The 24,001-nt window shown below is 36.9% G+C and overlaps 1 protein-coding gene across 1 annotated transcript in view; it reads right to left on the reverse strand.

Moving 5' to 3' along the window:
- Positions 1-926: 926 nt before the first annotated feature.
- The window catches only part of zfpm1 (zinc finger protein, FOG family member 1), a 126,258-nt gene continuing 103,183 nt past the window's right edge, over positions 927-24,001 (reverse strand). Inside the window, exons 5-9 of the mRNA XM_056478593.1 lie at positions 10,460-10,562; positions 8,119-8,331; positions 5,851-6,081; positions 5,518-5,745; positions 927-5,371 (exon numbers count right to left, since the gene is read on the reverse strand). Of these exons, the coding sequence (XP_056334568.1) occupies positions 3,015-5,371; positions 5,518-5,745; positions 5,851-6,081; positions 8,119-8,331; positions 10,460-10,562 (3,132 nt within the window). The 3' untranslated portion in view covers positions 927-3,014. The remainder of the gene's footprint in view (positions 5,372-5,517; positions 5,746-5,850; positions 6,082-8,118; positions 8,332-10,459; positions 10,563-24,001) is intronic.

Here is a 24,001-nt window from a genome sequence, read left to right on the forward strand (position 1 = left end):
CAAGTTTTAGGAAGAACAAATAATAACTTGACTTCTAGTTGATCATTTGGTATCAGAAGTGGCTTATATGAAAGGCAAAGGCCTTTAGATTACATTGATTATACCAAAATAAAATATGATCATGTCTTAATTTTTATTTATTTAATTAGGACAGTAAGGTCTGACTTTACACAGACAAAAGTCTTGCCACTTAACAGAAATAATGTACAGTACAGAATATAAAGTCATGGTGCAGTAGAAAAAGAATTAATATTGACCCCCATAAGCTTGGAGGACTGCATCGACACATCTCTGCATTGACTCAAATAACTTATTACAGTTTTTCTCGCTTGGTTTGGCTCATTTCTTGAAACAGAAATTATATTCTCAAAATTCTAAGATCATTTGGCAAAACAAGATTACAGTTTAGCACAACACTATAGCTCACTTACAAAAGCTCATTTCCCTATTCTTTACACACTAGTATTACTTTCAGTATATATATTAAAAAAAGTCATTCCTAAAGAATAAAATAACTAATTAATATTTGTAACTAACTAAAAAGGTATAACAAGATAAGATGGGAGTTAAGCATGGCTCAGATTTTGGTCTATTCTTAGATATGTTGTATGAAGTTACATTTTAAAGTATTGGTTTAGTATAAAGTATAGAGTATAAAGTATAGTTTTAGGTAAAAATAGCACATTAGTAGTATGTTGAAATGAAGTCTGGATGTTCTTCAAAAGAAATATTTCAGTGTTTAACTTAAAAAGAAAAACATACAGTGTTTGATTGACATGAGGATTAGTGCATAAATGGCGTAACTGTCTTTGATTGCTGTTCTCATGCACATAGAAGCAAAACATGCCAATACAAACATGGATTCATACTGTTAACCCAAAGAGAACAAATAAATCTTGTCATTAAGAAAAAAAAACATTTCCAGAATGCATTATGTGTTGCATCAGAGTCTACACACTGCTCAAAGAGAGAAAAGTACGACAAGTTCTCTTGCACTTTGAATGTCCTTCTGGACTCTTTATTTCCCATGCATAGTTTGGACAAGTGTGTAGTGGAACTTTTTGTAGCTGAAAAACAAAACCAAAAAACAAACCCAAAGAAAAAGGTTGACATTCATTTCTTTTTTCCATCAACATTTTTAATTATTCACAAAGTATTTGAATTACCTTTCACTTGTGTTAGAATGTTCTAAATTCACGAGTAAGTCCTTCGGGGATAGGTTTGGACAATGAAAAGTGCTGTAAAAACATAAATACATACAAAAAAGCTCCTAAAACTAAAACATTCAGCATTTTTGTACAACACAGTGCAATAGAAAAGGGATTCGGAAAGATTTTCAGCACTGGTCTTTTGGACTTGCGACAGTCGCTAAATGATAAAACAATGGAACTGTAAACGCCTCTGTGTGAGCTGGTGCAGCACCGTTGCAAACCCACAACAGCAGAGAGAAATTTAAACTGTTCTCATTTGCACACGGTTTTCGTGTTCCTGTTCTTACCGCGGAGACGACTGAGGTTGCTTTCTTGTAACACAGGAAATGGGGAAACACCACTGGTAACATACACAAAGTCCACTTAGTGGGGGGACAGTGATGAGAATTTTGGACGTAAGTGACCCGTTGTTTCAGACATATTGACGAGAGTCTTTGTTAAGGCTTTGCAAAGGGTAGCCTGCAAAGGAGGATAGATTGCATGACGCTGTTCTTTTCAACATACAACGCACATGTAGAGGAGCACAAACCATCACTGAGTCATCATCAAGAATGCAAATAATTGACAGAGCAAACGAGAGTAGGACAAAAGCGACACTGGCTTAGCAGTTTAAGAAATACGCGATACGAGTAATGAGTCAGTTTCGAATTCTCTTGCTTTCAGTGGCCTTCAACGTTATTCAACAGTGTGCAAGACATTGATATGAATCTTTTCTATGCTATACTTCATTTCGAGGTTAAAAAGAAAAAAGAGACCAAACAAACATGCCGTTCCCTGCATGTCCATGATAGTTTGTCTAGAGTAGAGATGGCACTTCTTCTGCAGGTTAAAAGGGGTTTTGGATTTGAACCAGTGCAGAGTTTTGTGGTAGCGACAGAGACAAAGGTGAGCTGGTGACTAGAGACACAACTAACTTTGTACACTGTCTGAAATCCAAACCCTTAAAGCCTGCCACAGTCCTTAGATCCGCAATGCACATCCATCCATGAGCAAATACTGAGACAGTACAGTTGTGTGCCATCTTCCCCCTTACTAGACCAACACTTACAGAATTACTTCTCAAGTCCCAATGATCAACACAAAGCAAAGTCAAATATGACACATTTTCACATGAAAGAACCAAGAAAATACACCACACTGAAGATTGAAATTCCTTTTGACAGTATGAAAACAAAACTAGGTAGAACTTAACTAACGTGAAATGGATAAGGACTGAAAACATAAATAGTTTCTTCACATTTTAGTATCAATCAAAACCTTTCATATTCAGCTGGTAACCTGGTGACATTAATTTTAACCAGGTTTTTATTTACTCTTCTTATTTTTAAACAGTGTATTGACAAAAATCTGCAGACCATGTTCGATAGCGAGACCTCCACTAGGGGGTCAGAATTGTCCCCAGTGAATTCAAACAAAAGAAACCAAAAATGGCTCAGACAAACAATTTTTACCAATATACATTGTCATTATTAATTAAAATGAACATGAAACACAGGAGTGATTAAAACAGCTAATTAAAGGGCAAGATGTTACCTTCCATCAGCAGATTCTAAACTGTGGGAATAGGTCAGTGGGGCACAATTTGTGTGCAGGTAGTCTCATCTCTTAGTGTAATACAAACTTGACCCATAACGTGTAATAAGTTACCATCGTAACAACACCAGATAACATGGTAGGCATGGAGACCTCAGTATCTGGCTAGTAACAGTCCCACTATCATGCTCTGTCCGGATCAGGTCGGGCAGTGCCGTGATTGGCACTTCTATGCATGAGAGGAATGGCAGAATTGACAGGGCAGCGGGTTCACTTGACATGCTCGGCACTGTGAGAGGAACAGTAGTATTTTTTGTGTGCAATGAAAGTGGAGAGGCTGCTGAATTTGATGTTGCACAGCCGGCAATAGCGTGTGTTCCCATTTTGCAAAGGAGAGGCGAGAGGTGTTTTCGGTGGAACTGTGTGGGTGTGGCTAATAGCAAGGGCTGCCTTTTCAGGGAGGACAGTGGGCAATGTGTTGTGGCCGAGCTGCCCCGTCTCTCTTAAAGTTTCAGGCACAGGTGACACAGTTAGTCCTTTAGGAGAAAGAGCTGGGGGGGCAGTTTTTGGAGACCTAGATCCCACAGATTGAGATTCTAGTGAACTTCCATTAAGCACAGGGGAGGAAGGAGAGGTTGCTTCCAGCTTGATGCTTCGACCATTCAAGCTGTCCTTACGAGGGCGAGAGCTTGGTTTAGGAGGGGTGAGAGGAGCTCCTTCTCGTGGGCTAAGGCTAGGACTTGGACTGACTCCAGTGGACTGTGTCTCAAGATGTTGCTGTAGTGTGAGCACCAGACCATGAGTCGTTTTAAAATGCTCCATCAAATCACAGGTTAGCAGTTTGTTGGGAGGGCAGTAGGGACACACTACTGGAGAGGTGCTGGGGGTCTTTGCTCCCTGCACATGTGGAGGGGTAGATTCTGAGCCAGGTACAGCAGATGCATGTGCAACAGCTGCGGTTTTACCTGTCTGAAGGACTTTGGAATCAGAGTGCTGGTCCACGGCTCTGTTCTTCGGTGAGGTGGAGGCAGGTCTCTTCAGTCGGTTTAGTTGCTCCATAGTTTGCGGTTGCATGGTAGTGGCTGGGCAGTAGTAGGTCTTGTGGGCCAAGTAGTTCTCGATGCTGTTGAAGCTAATGCTGCACGCAGTGCACTTGTGGTAATCAGAAAGGGGCAATGCAGGAATGCTGTCCTTTCTCTGGCTCTCTCTTAGTCTGGGTTTTTTACTCAAGTCTATAGGTCCTTCTCCTTCAGGACTTGAGCTGCGTGTAGGAGTGGACACTTGGGACAATAGAGGAACAGAAGGGCCCTCTTGGTTAACCCCCAAACTAGTTCCTGCTGGCAAAGTAGTGGCATTAGCCAAAGCCTCAGTTTGAGCCATGTGGATCTCATACATCTTCTTGCGTTTGCGTGTGCGGATAGGTTGGGGTAGGAAAGCAGCCTTGCCAGAATGGGGGCGCTGGTTGGTGGGATCATGTCTAGAGGCGCAGTAGAATCGCTTGTGGACAATGTAGTTGTCATGACGGCTGAAGCGAATGTTGCATGCCTGGCAAAATGTGCGAGTGGGGTCATCATCTTGGTCTTCAGCAGATCCACTAGGACTTTGGCTACCCTCACTGGCTTGCCCGCCCCCAGGTCCCTCTCCCTCTGAGGATGATGAGCAGGTAGCATCTTTCAGCCCTGTATCCTCAATTTTCACCTCCACTACCTTGGGTTCCGAGGCTGTTCCTCCTGGTGCAGGGTCAGGGCAGCTGGGTGAGGCTGAAGCTGCACGGCTGACTGGTCTGGCCTGGGGTGAAGCAGCGTGGGAAGCAGGAGGAGCAGCTGCAGTAACAGCCCCTTCCTTCACAAGGCCTCCAGTCTCTCCTTGCTGATGCCTGCTGGAGCAGTAGAGCCTCTTGTGGACATAGAAGTTGTTGATGTTGTTGAAGGTAATGTCACATTCGAAGCAAGTGGCTCCCTTGTGAACGCTGGCTGGAGAGCCTGGTGGGTAGAAGCTCTGCTGTGCAGCTGCTGGTCCTTGTCCCTGTTTAAGTCTACTGTGTACCATCTCAGACATCTTAGCCAGAATCTCAGATGCCTGGGGCATTATGGCTGCCTCAGAATTAAACATGTACTGCGGTAAGAACACTGCTCCTCCAGGGAGAACTGAACCCCCTGTTCCAGAATGTGCAGGACTAGAACCTGGGGTGGGACTGGCCGGCTCTGCTTTTACTGCAACCATAGTGGGGCTCTTAGGTGAAGTAGGCTGAGATGAGCTTGCCTCTGCAGCATTTTCTTGAGGACTGTTCACTTGTTCTTCTTCCTTTGCATCATTTTCATAGTCTGAACGTGGCTCCTCTTTGATGTTGAGTTGGCTGAAGGGACTGCAGCCTTGAGAGGCTGAGCTGCCATTGGCTCCAGGGCTGGACGAGTCGGGTCGTGGTACGCAGGCAGCAGGCTCTGTATCTTGCAGCTCAGGGAGCTCAGAGGAAGGAGGACTGCTCTGGCGAGGTGTGGGGCTCCTCTCAGCTGGAACCCTCACTTCCAGGTGTGTGTGGACATGCTGCTGAAGTAATGCAGGGGTGTCAGCAGAGTAGCCGCACACCTGACATTTCAGAACAATGCCAGAGTCTCCTGGACTCAAGCCTGTCACAAAGGGAAAAATGACAGACATTCAGATACTACAAAAATGTAGATTTCAAATGACATCATTCTAAACATGTAGGTGTCTATACTAAGAAAAAGTATCTACTGGATTATCTTGTCATGTGCAGAGTTTTTAGAGCTCTTACCTGCAGCCACAGGCAGTTTGGGTGAGTAAACCTCACTGTTGGAGCCAGGCTGGCAAACCATGTGACTGGTGACTAGGTGGCTGTACAGGATGTCTCGTGTTGTGGAAATAAAGCCACAGCCATGACACACACCATTCAGCGAGTCTGTGTGAACCTTCAAGTGCCGCTCACAATTTGCCTTAGTGGTGAAAGCTGACAGGCAAATCAAACACACAAACGGACGCTCTCCTGGAGATACAAATAACAAACAATCGAATTAGACATAAACGCCACTTCAGTGAAGCACAGATAATATTAATGCAAGCCTGCCATTTTAGAAAAGAAAAGTCTCACCGCTGTGTGTTCTCATGTGGATCTCCAGAGAGCTGGCACTGGGACAGCTTTTGTTGCACTGTGGGAAGGGACATAGCCTCTCGTTGGGGTATGAATCTTTCGGCTTGTCCTGTGGAGGAGAAGCTGCGGTCTGCTGCTTCTGTCTGCTTGCGCAGTAGTACATGAGATGAGCCTGGAGATTTCTCTCACTTCTGTACCAGATCCCACAGTCTTTGCAAGGAAAGATGTCTTCTACACACACAAACACACAAAATAGGACTGGTAAGTAGAAAGATAACACACAGTTGTGAAAAAATATAGAATTAGAGAAGGATATAAACTACTTTTGTTGCATATTTTTCTGGTTTATGCATGTAGACTACAGTTTTAACTAGTTAGAAACTTTAATTAGTTAAACTCATGTTTTATTGGCAATTCTAATGCTTTTTTGAAATGCTATTCATGTTTTCATTTTAAAAGCCCATCCATAACTGATATACTTTATGCATTTAATCATATGCAGGATGTGCACTGTTTATCAATGTACTTAGGGCATATACAACCTCAAACAAACACAAAACACACACAATTATAAATTTGAAAAAGCAATCAGAATTGCTCCATCATCTCCACGGCAACGAGTACAGCGAGTTTGTGATGCGCGCAAGAGAGTGTGTGTAATCGGGCCAATCTGGTGTCAGGGCACATGTTGAATAGGCTATATTTGGTATCGACCGTCACATCCCAATTATCTGTCTACTCACAGCGCAGCTAATGCAGTGGGATGCGCAAAGTTGGGCTGATCAAATTTTACCCTTTAGCCTTATTTACAGTTATTATTCATTCCTTCATCATTGAATGTCCATGTCCACTCCCACTCCTCATGCAGTTTAGCTGATATTGGGAAGGGCTGCATCAGCCAATTAACTTTGCTGCGGTTGGAGCTGGCACAACACTGTCACCTATTGGTCATAGGCATGAATGACAAGCAATTTAAATGTATCATGTCTATTTTTCCCTTGTTAAAATGCTTTGGCATTTCAATCTTGTATGAAAACAGTCATTATTTTTGCATTTCAGTTTGATGACTGAACTGTATTTTTGGCAATCTATTTGCTACATCTAGCAACATACTGCAAACAAGTATGTATTCTACACTTTATTTACATAAAAAAAATGTAATTTTGTTAAATATTCCAATTTTAAATGTTTAAATGTTTACTTAATTATGTTTACCATGTTAAACTGGTAATTTTATATATAAAATAATGCAATTTATATAAGTATAGCAATAATTTAATTTAATGACAAGTAACTTTTGAGTGCAATGAACCAGTGTTGCCAGATATACGTAGCTGACTTTTTCCAGCCCAAAAGCTGCCCAAACGCACAAAAAAAACATTAATATTAGTAATTAATAATAGTAATTAGTAATAGTAACTAAAATACTAGTAATCTAATAACTAATTTTAGATTGATATTTTTATTTTAATTTAATTTATTTAAATTGAAATGATCCTATAGCTTACATAATTTTTCAACCATACAGCAGCCAACATCAGCAGTCACAGAACCACAACATACCCACTCATTTCAAAACACTGCCCCCCACCTCACACTGCACTTACTGTTGTGTAGATTACACTACCTATTAGTGTATGTTTTACTTTCGAAACTGGGTATACATTCATCCCATTAGCATTTTAAATGATTTAAACATAATTAGGTGCTGTTCATCAATCAGCCAATGCTTCTATGTTTGTTCTTTTTAGGGAAACTGCCCAATCTGGCAACACTGTGTTTAACTAACATCAATTACAACACAGTATGAAACTGTGTAAGGCATTGATTGTGAGTTTGTATAAAATATATTCACTTACTTTAAATTAATTACTAAAAATAAAAAATGTTAATTTATAAAATGTGTATTTACAAGATATTTAAAATTTTACTGTGCTAAAACGACATACTATTTATATGACATATTTCAAAGCAAATCAAATATTACATAATCATGGTATGTGCCAATAAGAACTCTATTTAAAATATATTACAATTTTACAGTATCCAAAAAACTACTTTTTGAAGAGGCAATTCTGAAAGTAGAACTTTCATTAACAAACCAAAAATAGAAATCCATTTGAATCCATTACACATCATACAGTATGTCATGATTTGCGCACATATGCATAAACACAGCCCACCCTCGCTCATAAAAATGTAAACACACTCAGAAAGCCACAAGTAGCTGTGAAGACATGTTGTGTTTATCAGCAAGCAGTGACTCACTATTAACGACAGCAGTGGCTAAGATGGCAGCCATGCCAGCCTGCTGCGGGAGGAGCTGGATCTCCGAGTGTAGAGCGGCAGGGTACGCAGACTCCTCCTTCACCCGCACGCCGTGGGCCCCTGCCGAATGATCACCGCTGGAGCTGGACAGCGAAGCCAGAAGAGCATCTCCAGCGGACAGCTCCTGTGTCAGCTTACAGAACAACACTCCTCCTGGAGGAAACCAAAACAACGTTATTAAGAAGCGAAATTAAAAATTTTGAAAACCTTTTGAAGACTATTATGAGTGGTTTCATTTTTAGTGGTAATACAACTAATTATATTTGGTCTAACAATCAACCTTTGTTTATAAAGCACCTTACTACAACCAAGGTTGACCAAAGTGCTTTACATTAGGGCTGCACAACATATCGTTTCAGCATCGATATCGCAATGTGATCATTCGCAATGGTCACATCGCGAGTATATGCAACATTAGGTCTGGATTTTAATTGATCATTTAACAGGGTTTTTTTAAGCCTGTGACTTTATTAGGATTTTAAAAGCATTCAGGCCTGAGAAATTGTACCATTTGTAACTTTGACAAATTAATAACTATTAATGTTATTGAATTGTTTATAAAACGAAGACTATGCCGTATTATTTTACATTTGATTATTCAATTACTGTATATCTGAATACAGTTCGACTCCTTGGGAAAACAATAAAATGCTGTTTATTTAATTTGTATATTTTTTTTATTGAATTTATCTATGCTTGTAAATTGTTTATATTTTATGCACGCCGCTATAGAATCATCCCAATCAATCTAAGATCATAAATTCTTACCAAATAGTTTGGAAACTCATCTAGTAAAATTGTATTTAAATCGCAGAATAAAAAAATATCGCAATGTTAGATTTGGGAACACTTTATTTTGATGGTCCATTTGAGTATTAGTAGACTCTCTGCTTAAAATCTGTTGATACTGCTCCTTCAACAGACATTTAACTGACTATAATAAACTTTGCAATACATGTCAACTTACAATAACCCTAACCCAACCCCAACCTAACAGTCTACTTATTATCTAATGAGAATTAGTTGGCATGTAGATGCAATGTAACTTAAATTCAACAAACAGACCATCAAAATAAAGTGTGACCTTAGATTTTTTTCAATATCGTGCAGCCCTACTTTACACCAGTAAAAACAAATTATACAACACAACTAAAAAGCTAACAATACATGAAAATATCAATAAAATACAGCAAAACATACAGTGATTGTATAAATCTCGATAAAAGAACAACCAACACGGGATAGAAACATTTTTTTAAATGTTGTTAATATTGTTTAATGAGTATTAAGCTTGATTTATACTTTGCGAAGTTGCATGGATCAAAAAAGACTACATTAATAATGGCACGCGGATCCACAAATACAATATTGTTGTTTAGTTTTTACGTTATGTTCATACATTTTTTTTCTAATATCACAATCTGATAATTTCATATTAGATGATGCTTTGATTTCTCTGTAGTGTGGGTTTGGTGTCACACATTTTTACAGGTGTACTTCAAATTTATTCACAACCTATTCAGTTCAGTTCATAGATAATTCAATTCATTCACTCAGCAACTCCACACGCAAACTTCATGTTGTTGATAATTACTTAGCGTCATCACTGACATTTAAATTAATGGTTAAAAAAAAAGTATGAAAAATAATAAATAAGGGACACGGTGGCTCAGTGGTTAGCACTGTTGCCTCACAGCAAGAAGGTTGCTGACTGGGTCCTGGCTGGGTCAGTTGGCATTTCTGTGTTCGCATGTTAACCCCGTGTTTGTGTGGGTTTCCTCCAGGTGCTCTGGTTTCCCCCACAAGTCCAAAGACATGTACTATAGGTGAATAAACTAAATTGGCCGTAGTGTATGTGTGTGAATGAGTGTGTATGGGTGTTTCCCAGTACTGGGTTGCTGCTGGAAGGGTGTGTAAAACATATGCTGGATAAGTTGGCAGTTTATTCCGCAGTGGCAACCCCTGATGAATAAAGGGACTAAGCCAAAGGAAAATGAATGAATGAATAAATAGCTGTTTGTAAAGATGTGCACATGTAGCAAAGCCAAGAAAAAGATAAATTATGTTTAAAATAAGTAAAAATTAAAATTTTAATCTGGTTTAAAATGATCAAAGAGCTAGTATACAAATACTACAGGGAATATAAGACTTTTTAAGGGTAAATACATAGTCATGACTTAGAATAATGACATAAATACATTCAGTTTGATCTTAAAATTTTAGGCTTTTTAAGACCCTGAAGAAAGGCCGAGTGAATGTGAGAGAGTGTTTTGTGTCGTACCCTGACTGTAGATGGTGCAGTTTGAGTTTGTGGAGTTTGAGGTCACAGGGATTCTTCTGAGCCAGCAGTCCGGCTCCTCACACACCAGAGACATTGCAGGACTCTAAACACACACACACACAGGGAAAGAGAAACAAGGTCAGCTCCTCAATTTTAAAAGAACACAGACAGATTTAGAACAGGACTCAGTGGGACACTTCCGGTAGATCTAATGCAGAGGTTACAGAAAAAGACCAGAATTTAAAGATATTAATGCCCAAGATTTCTCATTTCCTTTTAACATTTTAAACATTTATACGTATGAGCTTGGCAAAACGGAGTTATCATTTCAATATGTTGCATATATTTAATAGGTTCAGTTTCCTAAAATGATTTTCTTTGAATAATAATAATAAAAATATAAAAATAAAGCCAAATTATATGTACATTTTTAATATACATTTCATATCAACATATATTTCAAATTTATTAACAATTTAAAAACTAAGATCCAAAAGAAAATAATTTTTAGTTTGCACTTTGAAATCTACAGTAATCTACTTTAAATATATTATTTTAAAATAATCGTGTTCATATAAAAATAAATTTTGCAGTTTTTTATTCTAAGCCTAAATAAACAAATTGTTGATTTTGAGCAAAAATATTTCAGTTTTATTATAATATAATATATTAATTGACTGTGTGTGTAATATCATTTTACACACTTAAAATCTTTTAGGACTGCACGATATTGGAAAAATCTGATATTGCGATATTTTATTTTTCTGCGATAACTATTGTGATAATTCCACAAGATGGTTTGAATTGCTCTATTAGACGGTTTTCTGGGCATTCTAACAGTATTCAGGTACATAAATGGAACATCCACAATCCAAAAAATGCTTTTCTTATTTGTCTCATTTCTAGTCCAAATATCTACAAATTCTTGGAGATCAAGTAAAACTATTGTTTTGTTTTCACCCTTAGTAGAATAATGTCAAAATTAAGAGTTTCTCCTTAAAACAAGCTAAATTATCAGCCAATGGCGTAAGTCAAGTAATTGCATTTTCACTTTAAAATGTAGATATTTGGACAAGAAACATGACAGAAATTTTAACTAAGAAAAACTATTTCTTTGCGTAAATCGTATAAATACTTAAACACAATTAATCTTTGTTACACCTCCGAACATCATACATTTTGTGACCAAACTTCTCTCTTAAAATGCTAAGTCAAAGTCCTTAAAAACACAGGCAAATGATTAACTTTTACTCGATTATGGTTAAACTAAGCAGTGACTCTACAAACCACACATGTTCTGTGGCTCCTGGTCAACTATAATTCACTCAACATTGCATATCTTGCGATGTGACGATTGTCGATGCGTACATTACGATGCTGAAATGGTATATTGTGCAGACCTACTCTCTTTTATTTGAAATTTACACTCTTCAATCTCAAATAATTGTGATAAGACCAAATAATCACAATCATATGACCAATCAAATAATTGTGGCATGTTTTATTGCCATACTATAATTCCTGGCTATAACCACAGTGCATATTTCATCTGTTTACCATAAAACAGATTTTTTTACTTGCACTTTCCAAGACACAACCACCTGTTTATCTGTGAGAGACATGGTGACATTTTTTTCAGCTTAAGAAATGGCTTTTTACGTTATGTTCAAAGAAACACATTTAATCCCTTTTGCCCGATATCATGCCATTCAAATTCCCATTCCAGCACACATTCCAATACAACACGACCAGAAACAGCGCTCAGTAAAGAGTTTGCATAATTTAACTCTTTAACCACAAATATTAAAGCGGTTTTTAAAACAAATAAATTGAGTGCCAAAATAGTGTGAAAACAGAAAAATTCCAATAGCTGTTGGAAAGTGGATATCAAAAAAAAACTAATCATACAAAAAAACAATACAAACACACACCTGGATTTTTCCACACAATCATTTACTTGTTCAGGCAAAGCATACGTTGACAGATTTTGACAGAATGATTAATAAACTCGATCCCACACTGTAAAAAAAAAAATTAAGAAAAAATGTGTTTCCTATTAAGGAAGTCAATGGTTACAGATCCTTAACATTCTTCAAAATATCTTCTTTTGTGTTCAACAGAGAAAAAAAGGGAAAATCATAAAGAGCCACCTAACAATCAGTAAACAGTTATAAAATCTTCATTTTTGGACAACCTATCTATTTGATCTGCCCTAATTTTGCTGATTTTATTGCTCTATTTCCAGTGTCAAATCAGGAACTTGCATAAATACATCCATATATCATATCATACTACAATTATACATGTCAGAGCTCAGCTGAAATGGTTCAAACTTGACTGGATGTACTGAATATGAAAGAAACTGCACTGTGAAAGACGATGCATCTTCACTTCATCCTTGTTTTCCATATTTTGTGATTCATGTTTTTATTTTTTCCCATTTATTTATGCTTATGAATTGAATTATGGGATCTTAATCTTCCTTCCTCAACCTTTCTTCCAAAAAGTGACTTTTATTTATTGTTTTAATAGTTTAAAGCAGAGATTCCCAAATTAGAGGCTCAAACTAATCGCCAACCAATCAGAGAAGAGATGGACAAATGATGGGGAAGGTTGGGACGAATCCCTCAAACAGAGATTGTCATTTCTAATTTCACATAACATTTTGTTTGTTTGTTTAATTGCTGAGCTACAAAAAAGCTGAAATGAAATGTTTAAATTAAATGTAAATTAATCTGATATTTAAAGGGTCATGAAACCCTAAAACACATTTTCTTTTAGTTGTTGGCCAATAAATATGTTATAAATGAGATTGTTTATGGTTTTATTGTAAGTAGATTATAAAATGTAAAATATTTAAATATATAATTATTGATACAATTAAAGATTTTTATATATATTTTTTTTATATTATTCAATTAAGACAGTTTGGTATATTTAGCTTCGGCCTACCACAATCAATCAAGTTTGGATTTTGGCTCTTCATAAGAAAACGATTGGGCACCCCTGGTTTAAAATAATACAGTGTCTGGGGTGGTGGTGTTGTATATTACGCTACAAAAACCTTGTAATAAACTGCCAGTACATATTCTGCTATTTTACAAACTTATTTCTCTATATATCATTTATTAAACATTATATTATTTCAAAATAAAAGTCGCTTTGTTAAACTGTAGAGTTGAATTTTCAAAAGTAAAAGACGACAGAGCAGAGATCAATATCCCAAACTGCACTTCACAGCTATAAACAAACTAAAAACCCTTAAATAAAAGGAAACCGTTAATGAACAGATATTTTTAGTGCAGTCCAACCACTTTAAACTTCTAACAGCAAATTATGTAAGAGTAGCTGATCCGTTCCACTAGGTGGCAGCATTTCTGCAGGCCAAGTTCACTAATGGCCTCATATTTAAGAAAACGTCCCACTCCTTCATCCACCGAGTTAAAAGCCTTGGCCCTGGGGAGACGATATCCCTGACATGCTACCAAATCAACTTTAAAGACAGGAGCAAATGAAGCGACATTAGTTCAGCTGTGTAAGGCAGCATAAAAAGCCACCAGTGGAGAGGATGAGGGGAAGAGATGGACCGCAGAGGAGGACAGCTGAAGGGTTTCTTTCTAATTCTGTCTGTTCTTGCCTGAAGATACGGTCCGTATTGTATTTCATGGGGAACTAGTGCTGATAAGGAGATAGGGCTCCTTTTGTTTTAATTTGAAACCCAATGCTGGAGCCGTCTATGGCATAAGTGCTGCGTGCTTCTGCTAATTTGTTTCAGACTCATTTAACACGACTCGACTTTAAGCTTCACAAAAGGAGAGGGCAGCCTGGTCAGCCCTCGCCTTTGACAAAACACTTCCAGACAAACGCACGCTCTAATTAAACACACACACACACACACACACACACATATTGACACACAGAAAAATTCACACACGCAGATGCACAAGGGGAGTAAGTGAAGATGTGAATGCTTATGACCTGTTGTGAATAGCGAACAAGAGCCAAATCAAATCAATTGGATGCCTATTATTATATCGCTAAATAAATGACAGGTTTAAGTGGCCAGGTGACTAAACACTGACTCGCTTGATCCATCGCAAAGGATACTATTTGTTATTACTGTCAGTTTATGAATAACAAAAACGATTATCAGACGTCACTGAGTTACATGGAATGGGTGAGTCATCATGTCAATGTTGAGACTTGTACATCTTCTAATAGCTTTTATCTGTTTCAAAATTTTAAACAGAAATAAAAAACAAGTGACTTTTCTTTTGAAAAGTACATTTCCTTGTGTACAGTTCCAGGCCTTGAGGATTTGTCAATTTGTTTGAGTAGTTTGGACATGTTTTGACACCACAAAGCACATTTGATTAATGAACAGCAAATAAGACAGCTTAAATATGATTTTTCCAAATGACGGGCAAAGGTTTGGGGTCAGTATGAATTTTAAATGTTTTAAAATAAGCTTATCCAGCTCATACCAAGGCTGCAATTATTTAATCAAAAAAATACAGTACAAATTGTAAAATTGTGAAATGTTATTGCAGTGTAAAATATCAGTTAAAAAAAGTTTTTTAATAATTTCATTTAATCATTTATTCCATTGATTTTACAGATGAATTTTCCACTTCATTACTCCAGTCTTCAGAGTCATATGATCCTTCAGAAATCATTATTAATAATATATTAATATTAATAATATTAATTATAAAGCAATAATGACTGGAGTAATAACTTCATTTGAAACTACATACAATAAGTAATATTTATATATAAATAGTATAGTAATACATTTATATAAATATTATATAATATTACATATGATATATATTTAACCATTTTTTTACACTTAATAAATGCCGCCTTGATGAACAGAATCATTTTCTTTAAAAAAAAACATGGAAAAAAAAACTGACCCCAAACTTTTGACTGGTAGTGTACTTGATAAGTAATATTGCGTATAAACTTGCTTATTTATACTAAAAATGTGAAACTACTGAATAGTAAGACAAAACAGACATATACTGAAAATAAATTAATGTCTTATTTTTTTCAATTGCATTTTTAGTTTCATGCTTTTTTTTATACTCTATAAACCGATTAAGCTTTAATGCAAATTTTGTCATACATTTCAGATATTAAACATTTGCAGTCAAGCCTGAATTATTCATATCCCAGGCAAATTCTGACTTAAAAGTTACTTTTATTCAACAAGCAATTTTTTATTATTAATATTTTTTAAATCGGAAATGATGCAGGCTTCTCGCAAAAGATGATGAGACGATATACAAGAGGCATCGTTGTGGAAAATATATATTTCTTTAAGTAAAAATATTTCTTTAACCCTTCGACTGAAAAAAATGTATGAACTCCTAATGTCGCTAGTTATACACTTAATGCATTTTTCCCCAACACATCCCATAATTTCTAAAATATCAGCATCTACCAAATGGTTGATATGTCGATTTATGACAAAACTACCGGAATTAATACAGAAAATATGAAGTGTAAGACCAATTTGTAAAAAAAATAAAACAATGACTTTAACAGTCATTATATAAAACAGTCAAAATAGGGCATTTAAAGGGTTAAGTTACTTTAAGTCAGAATTTGCCATGGTTATGAATAATTTGGGGCTTTACTGTATATTGATAAAAACTATTTATTAAGTTGTTATGCAGCTTATAAGTAGGCAGGAAACAATCGAATGAAAAACATGTGAAATACAACAATAATTTCGATTGTAATCTTAATGCCAGCTGTATACAGGAGTAATGTTTATATTTTTGATCACAGTTATCATCCAAGATATCCAGAATGAGTAAAAACTGGAGTAGATTTTAAAATTTGTAAGCATTTACTCAAGTGGTCTTAACATTGATGATTTGTAATGTGACATTGTCACTATTTACTCTTTATTCACTTGTCACAAACCTGTTTGAGTTTCTTACTTTGGTTAAAAAAACTGACCATTAACTTCCATAGTATTTGTTTCCTATTAAGGAAGTCAATGCAAGTCCTTAACATTCTTCAAAATATCTTCTTTTGTGTTCAATAGAAAAAAGGAAACTCATAAAGATTTGGAGCCACATAACAGTCAGTAAACGATTAGAGAATCTTAATTTTGGGGTGATCTATCCATTTAACCGATTTTATTGCTCTATTTCCAGTGCCGAATCAGGAACTTGCATAAATATATCCACATATCATAACATACCACAATTATACATGTCAGAGCTTAGTTGAAATTGTTTAAATTTAACTGGATGAACTCAATATGAATGGAACTACTCTATGAAAGACGATGCATCCTCGCTACAGGTCAAAGAATGTAGATGACCTCTAGTCATACCACCTCTGCTTCATAGTGGCTGACTGAAAGAGTTTGGTGAAAGAAGACCACTGTACAGCAGGAATGCTACATGTTTTGGAGTGTAACCCTGGTGTTGGTGAATATACCCCCCACCCTCTAAAGCACAAGGAGCGAGGGGTACTTTGAGAGCGGCGCTTTAAGCCCCACCGAGTGCGGAGCTTTGAGGAACAGTCTAAGCCCCCTCGTCCGAGCCCTGCTCCCTCATGAATATTAATGACGACGGCCGTGCTTTAATCTGCCTGATCCCCGCACTGCTGCCGCCGCCCTGATAGCGAATCTAATTATTTGGTCTGATATTAACCAGCCCCCTCCCTCCATCCTCCATACACACACACACACTCACACACAAGCCATCAGGAAAAGAAGTAGATGCACCTTTCCATACACACAAACACACACTTGTGCACCGCCATCATACCACAACACCTTAAACATCCTCCCGCAGCCAAGCCTGGTGTGTTATCATGCTTAAAAACACCCTCTTCTCGCGCTGATAAAAGTTGAATGCAAATGATTCTTCGCTTCTCATTTTCTTTCAGCGGAGAGAAAAATCTTCCACGGTCTCCTTTAAGAAGAGAAACGGGGCCATATCTCTCTGTGACCCTACAGTGTGACCTCAGAGTCAAATCCATCCAGGTTTACGGAGCCAATTAAAAGGCATCAAATTGAGTGAACTCATCTGCCGGCAGCCAAAGGACGGGACGGAACATTCTTAGAAATCATTTATGCGTCTCTGGAACGCACACTCCATATGCTTTACTTGTAAATGTTTAACGTGTTAAGCAGCGTGCAAATACACTAAAAGCGATGCTCATTATGATAAAGTGGATCAAGGTTTTAAAAGGTGTTTGCTCAAGATATGACAGCATGTATCTCACGATGTGTAATCCCGCAGTTTCTTATGATGCGATGCTTGGGAGGAAAAAAAAATTAATGGTGTGAACTGAAAGTCATTAAACTGTCGTTGTTAATTGAGCCTCACACTCTGTGTTAATTGTCTCGATTTACTGAAACAGCAAGAGAAAGATGTTTATTGACTTGCAATAATGAATAGGAGATGAAGGATGAAAATAGAACTCAACAAGTTAATAAAAAAAGAAAAACGAGTCATTTTATGTTGATCAGATACTAACTTTAGTTAATTTAAAGAGATAAAGCTAAGAAATTAAGAAATCAATCTGGTGAATTGGCCGATATGATTCCAATATAATACATGTAAATTAGAGATATTTGGTCAAACTATTGCACCTTTCATTATGCAAATTTATTAAAATAACAAAGAATTGAACTTTAGTTAAATCTGTTATGTTTAATTTACAGATGCACCGATTTGCATTTTTTGGCCAATATCAATAACCGATAATTAGGTGCACATGAAATCTGCACGCGCACAAATGCACCGACATTTTAGCCCATTATTGAGTTTATGTATTTACTTGTGTAAATGTGTGTACATTTATATTTATTCCGTTTTTCAATTAATTTCAGTAACATTATTGACTTATATAAAAATGTTCATTTGATTTATTTAAAATACAATTTGTAAAGTAATATTTTCTGTCTTTTAGTAAATATATAATATAAGAAACTTGCTTTGTTTACCAATTAAGTGGATCTAATTGAATTTGCATTGTAAACACAAAAAAGTTAAAAAGGTATTATTTATTATTTTTAGTTACAATACTCCCAAAATCATTTCACATAAATCTGCAGATTTTTTACAAAATTCTGCGCAGAAATAGCAAAAAATGGCCGCAGATTCTGTCTGGCCCTACCGATAACCAATAACTCTTAAGATTTGGAGGCCGATAACCTATTTATTAGCCGATAAATATAAATATTTCCAAATGTTATGTTTTTATAAAGTAAACAACTGATTTTATTTTAAAAGAACTTCAGAAAAGTTTGAACTGATCTTATGAACTGAATAGCCTACTCAAAATTTAAAAAGCAATAATTTTTTTGAAGTATTGTGAGCAAAAGCTCGGTTATAGTGCACTGGACAAGTTTGAACAAGTTGGACTATGGCATGTGCGAGGCAGCCAGTTCCGTACAATTACGTAATCTATCGGCTTAAAGATGTCTGTCTAATTTTGATATTGGATCATTAACGATATTACCAGAAATAGCATTTATCGGCCGATATTGATATGGCTGCCGATATATCATGCATCCCTACACTGTTAAATGTAATAAGTTGACCTTACTTAGAAATTAAGGCAATTGGTTTCCTAAATTTTTACAAGTAAAATAGTGTATTAATTTTAAGTGAGCTTAACTTAAAACAGTTTGCATTTACAACTTCTTAATAAAGTAAACTTCAGGACCGTTGACTCAAAATAATTAGTTGTGTTAACGTCTTATTAGCGTTCACATTACTAGGGAAATATTAGGAAACCAATTGCCTTAAAATGATCAAGTAAGGTGCACTAAAACATTTAAGTAAAGACAAAAACCATTACCTGAAGCCGCCTTTCCACTGCACATGACAAACGACAAGCGACAGACTTCATGGAGTTCCGATCATCTCCGTAAGTGGAAAATTCAAATCTGATTTGAGCTGCGGATCTGTTAAAATATTTGAACTCCAGTGACTAGACCGTATGTGACCGGCCGACCAGATGTGATTTATTCCAGTTATGGTCCGTGCTTGCGAGATGAGAAATACTAGCATTTTCAATATTTTTTTTAATTAGGAAAAGTCTATATTTAAAAAAAACATTTCTATTCATAAATGAGTAAAAAAAAAATTATGTTGTATCCACATTCCCTCCAAATTTTTTGTGGTCTATGAGTTTCTTTTATTTATTAATTAATTTAGCACTTTGGGTGTGAGAAAAGCGCATTATAAATAAAATTTATTATTATTATTATTACCATTATTATTAACTATTAATTTGGTGAACGCACAGAGGAAAAAGGCTCTTGCTTTTGCACTTCTTTATTTCAGACACAGTGAGAATCAGCTTCTCACCCATGGTGCAGGACAAAACTGAAAATTCTGTGCGACTGCCACAAGGGGGCGTATTCCGACAGTCGTGTCCGAATGTTGTGTGTAGTGGAAAGGCGACTTTACTTACTTACTTACTTCCAGGGCCTTTTATATCGAAGTTGATGTTTGGCCGCACCATGATGGTGTTTTGTGACATCTAATTTTTTCGAGGGGGATCGTTAGACCAACGCTCAACCCCCAACATATTTCTAGCACAATTGGCCAATGCAAATATTTTTAAATATTCAAATATCAACCGATATATCGGCCACGGCATATCGGTTGACCGCCAGCTGAACTTCGGCAAATAAAATCAAATTTACAATTACGCTCTTGCTGGTGAACTTGAATAATATGGCCATTTTAACAGGTTTCATTTTGCGGTGAGTTCATTTGGACTTACACTGCAAAATGAGCAACATATTAATAGTGCATCATAATTAACACAAGTGCCAACTTAAAAGCTTGTACAGCTTTTTGATCAACTTGATAAATAAATGGTTGACATTTTAGAGTTAATATCCCTTTAAATATTGTCATTTAGCAGACACGCTCATTATGAACGAAAACTAACACCACTCTCACAACATTTCTCTTCAGCACCGGTGTCCTTTTTCCCACTCTTTCTCATTTTTCTGCTTTTAACTCCAGCGTTATCTTCTTCTGTTCCTGTTTCTCGACTATCTCCACCTTTATCCCTCTCCTCATCTGTCCATATCCCTCTTTTCATGCTCCGCCACACTCTTTGTCTCCATCTCCTTCTTGCTATCTATTCCTCTCTCTATCTCTCCACACATCCCTTTCTCACTTTTCCATCCCCCTTGCTTTCTCCTTCTCCCAATCCTATCCCTCTGTCTACCCCTCTCTCTATCTCCTTTCCACAGGAAATGGTTTCTTTCCCAAAAGGAGGGGGCAGAAAAGGGGTTCATACTGTCCCAAACAAAGAGGTCAGTGTGTGAATCCTCCAAAAATACAGAGAAGAAAAGGAAGGGCGATAACAATCAGAAACCTTCTCTCATCCGGCTCTCTCACACACGTATCCTTTTTTCCCCTCTCCATATTTCTCTTTTTTTTTTTCAAGGCCTCATTCGCACACATCCAAGTGAACACACTTACGCACATCTATGCATGAACCCGAGGCAAACAGCGACACATCTACGCATACACGTCCCACCAAGAAAAACAGCATCCAGGTGAGATGAGCAGCATGCAAATGACATGTAAAAATGGGAAACTCTGATACTTAAAAAGGTGCGATAAGAGATTTGAAAATGAGGCACTCTTGGAAAGCGGGCTCCTGATCTGCCGGTGATCGGGCTCGAAGATAAACGAAGGTTTCCTCTCTCCACTCCCCACCCATGCTATCTCTCGCTGTCGTTTTCTCCACTGTAAAGCCTGCAAATTCAAGTACACGACTATCAAACATTCACCGTACATCTTCACTCACAACTGAAGTTGATGAGAGCTGTTGCTTCCCACAAATAAGAACGTTATTAAATACATACTGTGTACTTTAGATTTATCAAAATCCAAAAAGAGTCACCGCTTGCAAATCCAAGTCTAAAAATGTTCAATGTAAAGTTAAAGTCTGAATTAATAGCCCCCCCTGTACACTTTTCCCCAATGTCTGTTTAATGGAAAGAAGATTTCTGAACATAATAGTTGTAATAACACATTTATAAACATAAAGGTTGTAATAACTAATTTCTAATAGCTGATTTTTTATCTTTGACATGATGACAGCACATAATATATTGTTCTAGATACTAGTATTATACTTAAGGTGACATTTAAAGGCTTAACTAGGTTGATGTGGTTAACTAGGCGAGTTAGGGTAATTAGACAATTCACTGTATAACAATGGTTTGATCTGTAGACAATCGGGGAAAAAAAATTGCTTAATGGGGATAATATTATTGACCTTAAAATGGATATTAAAATTTTTTTTAAAACTGCTTTTATTCTAGCCAAAATAAAACAAGTAAGACTTTCTCCAGAAGAAAAAATATTACGGGAATTACTGTGAAAAATTCCTTGCTCTGTTAAACATCATTTGGGAAATATTTGAAAAATTCACAGAAGACTAATCATTTTGACTTCAACTGTATGTCTTTACTCACAACTGGTGACTGTAAAGTGAAGTATTGTAGCTTCCCCCAAATAATCTACATATTTACAAGAATTTCCTTTGACACAAAGGCAAGATTTAAACAAGAAATAAATTCTTTTGTAGCAAGGATGAGTTGGAGGAAAGGCTTTTAATTGAGTAAAATAGATTTTTATTTGTATGAAAGCAACTTTGTATTCATTAAAGAATTCTGAAGCAAAGTCTCATGGTATATTTAGTATAAATGCATGCGTTTTGGCTACAATTTATTAACGTTAAAAACAGGTTTGTGTGTAACTGATATTTTGTAACGGCTTCAAATGTGCCTCATCGAATCCTATTTCTGAGGTGAAAAAAATTCAGCAGTTATAATAGATGTTTTGAAAAGCGTAATTCATCCAGAACAAAACAAGTTTTGAAATCACGAAATTGAATACAGACATGAGATGACTGTTCATTTAAAAACAGATAAAAAGCCCTCCAGTTGTTCCAAACCTGCTTTATGTTCAGTTGAACAAAATAGATGTTTTGAAGATTGTTGGAAACCAGTTTTCCCCTACTATGGATAAAACGTCTACTGTTTTCCCCTTTTCAAAACATCTTCTTTAGTGTGCTCACAATAGGAAACATACATTAGGGTCATTTTGGGTAAACTATCACTATAACAATGGCATAAATATTTTTAATAATATTTAATATGTAAAAACGACGGGGAGGCACGGTGGCTCGGTGGTTAGCACTGTCGCCTCACAGCAAAAAGATCGCTGGTTTGAGTCCCGACTGGGCCAGTTGGCATTTCTGTGTGGAGTGTGCATGTTCTGCCTGTGTTCGCGTGGGTTTCTGTGTGCTCCGGTTTCCCCCACAATCCAAAGACATGGCATAGGCGAATGGGATGAACTAAATTGGCTGTAGTGTATGTGTGTGTGTGTGAATGTGAGTGTGTATGGGTGTTTCCCAGTACTGGGTTGTGGCTGGAAGGGCATTCGCTGTGTAAAACATATGCTGGAATAGTTGGCGGTTCATTCCGCTGTGACAACCCGATAAATAAGGGACTAAATCGAAGGAAAATAAATGAATGAAAGTAAAAATGACAAAAAATACAGTTTAAACAACAAGCTTGTTTGTTAAATTCCCATCTCTGCACTTTTTTATCTATTTTTGCCTACTCTTCCCACATTGAACATCTATGTACAATGATCTAGTCAAATGCACTATATTTCTGCACTTTGCGCTGGATGAAGTCCTCCGAGAGGTCCACAGGTGCCAATGTGCAAAGCTCTCAATTGGGCTCCCATTTGAAGGTTGCCTTGCTTCCCTTTTATCATTATGCAGATAATTGAGAGGGACAATAATTAAGGGTATTCATGCATTCCTTTCAGGGAAAAGCATGTGTAGCGAGGGGTGACTCTCCGAGATCACTCCACTGACAGATGTAGATAAACTAGAGATTGGGATGACGGTAAACAAACCCTGTTGGTGCGAAGAACAAAAAAAAAAATAGAAAAGACGAAGAGCGCTCACCTTCACGTGTCCTTCGTGGGGTGGCATGGAGGGGGGGAGAAGGGCTCCCCCCAAAAAAGTGGGCTGGAGAGCAGTGGGTGGCGGGGCTTATCGGAGCAGTTCTCCTGGAGAGATTATTGGGGGATTAGTTGGGACGCTTGTTTCTAAAACATGATGAAAAGGCGCTCGGTGCATGATAACGCTTTGAACTCCCCACCCGCTACCATCGTGCCTTCAGGCGGCGTTCCACGAAATAACAGGAGAGGCGAAGTGGAAAGAACAACGGCACTGAGGAAGTGCAACTCCTTTACCACTCAACTGCACATTGCAATTATTATTGTTTTTTTTGTTTTTTTTTAAGACTGACAGCTCGACATGTTTTAACAGAAAACTAGGTTAATCATGTGGTCAATGCCATGTGTTAACATGTTAACTAAACAATTAATAAAATGTGATACCATTGTAAAAAATAAAAAAAAACATACTACTTAAATTCAAAAGTTGAGTTTATTTATATATTTATCATGGATGCATTTGAGTTTTTCAAAGTCAATTTCAAATAATTAG

This window comes from Danio aesculapii, chromosome 18 (assembly GCF_903798145.1).
Source record: "Danio aesculapii chromosome 18, fDanAes4.1, whole genome shotgun sequence".
Taxonomy (NCBI): domain Eukaryota; kingdom Metazoa; phylum Chordata; class Actinopteri; order Cypriniformes; family Danionidae; genus Danio; species Danio aesculapii.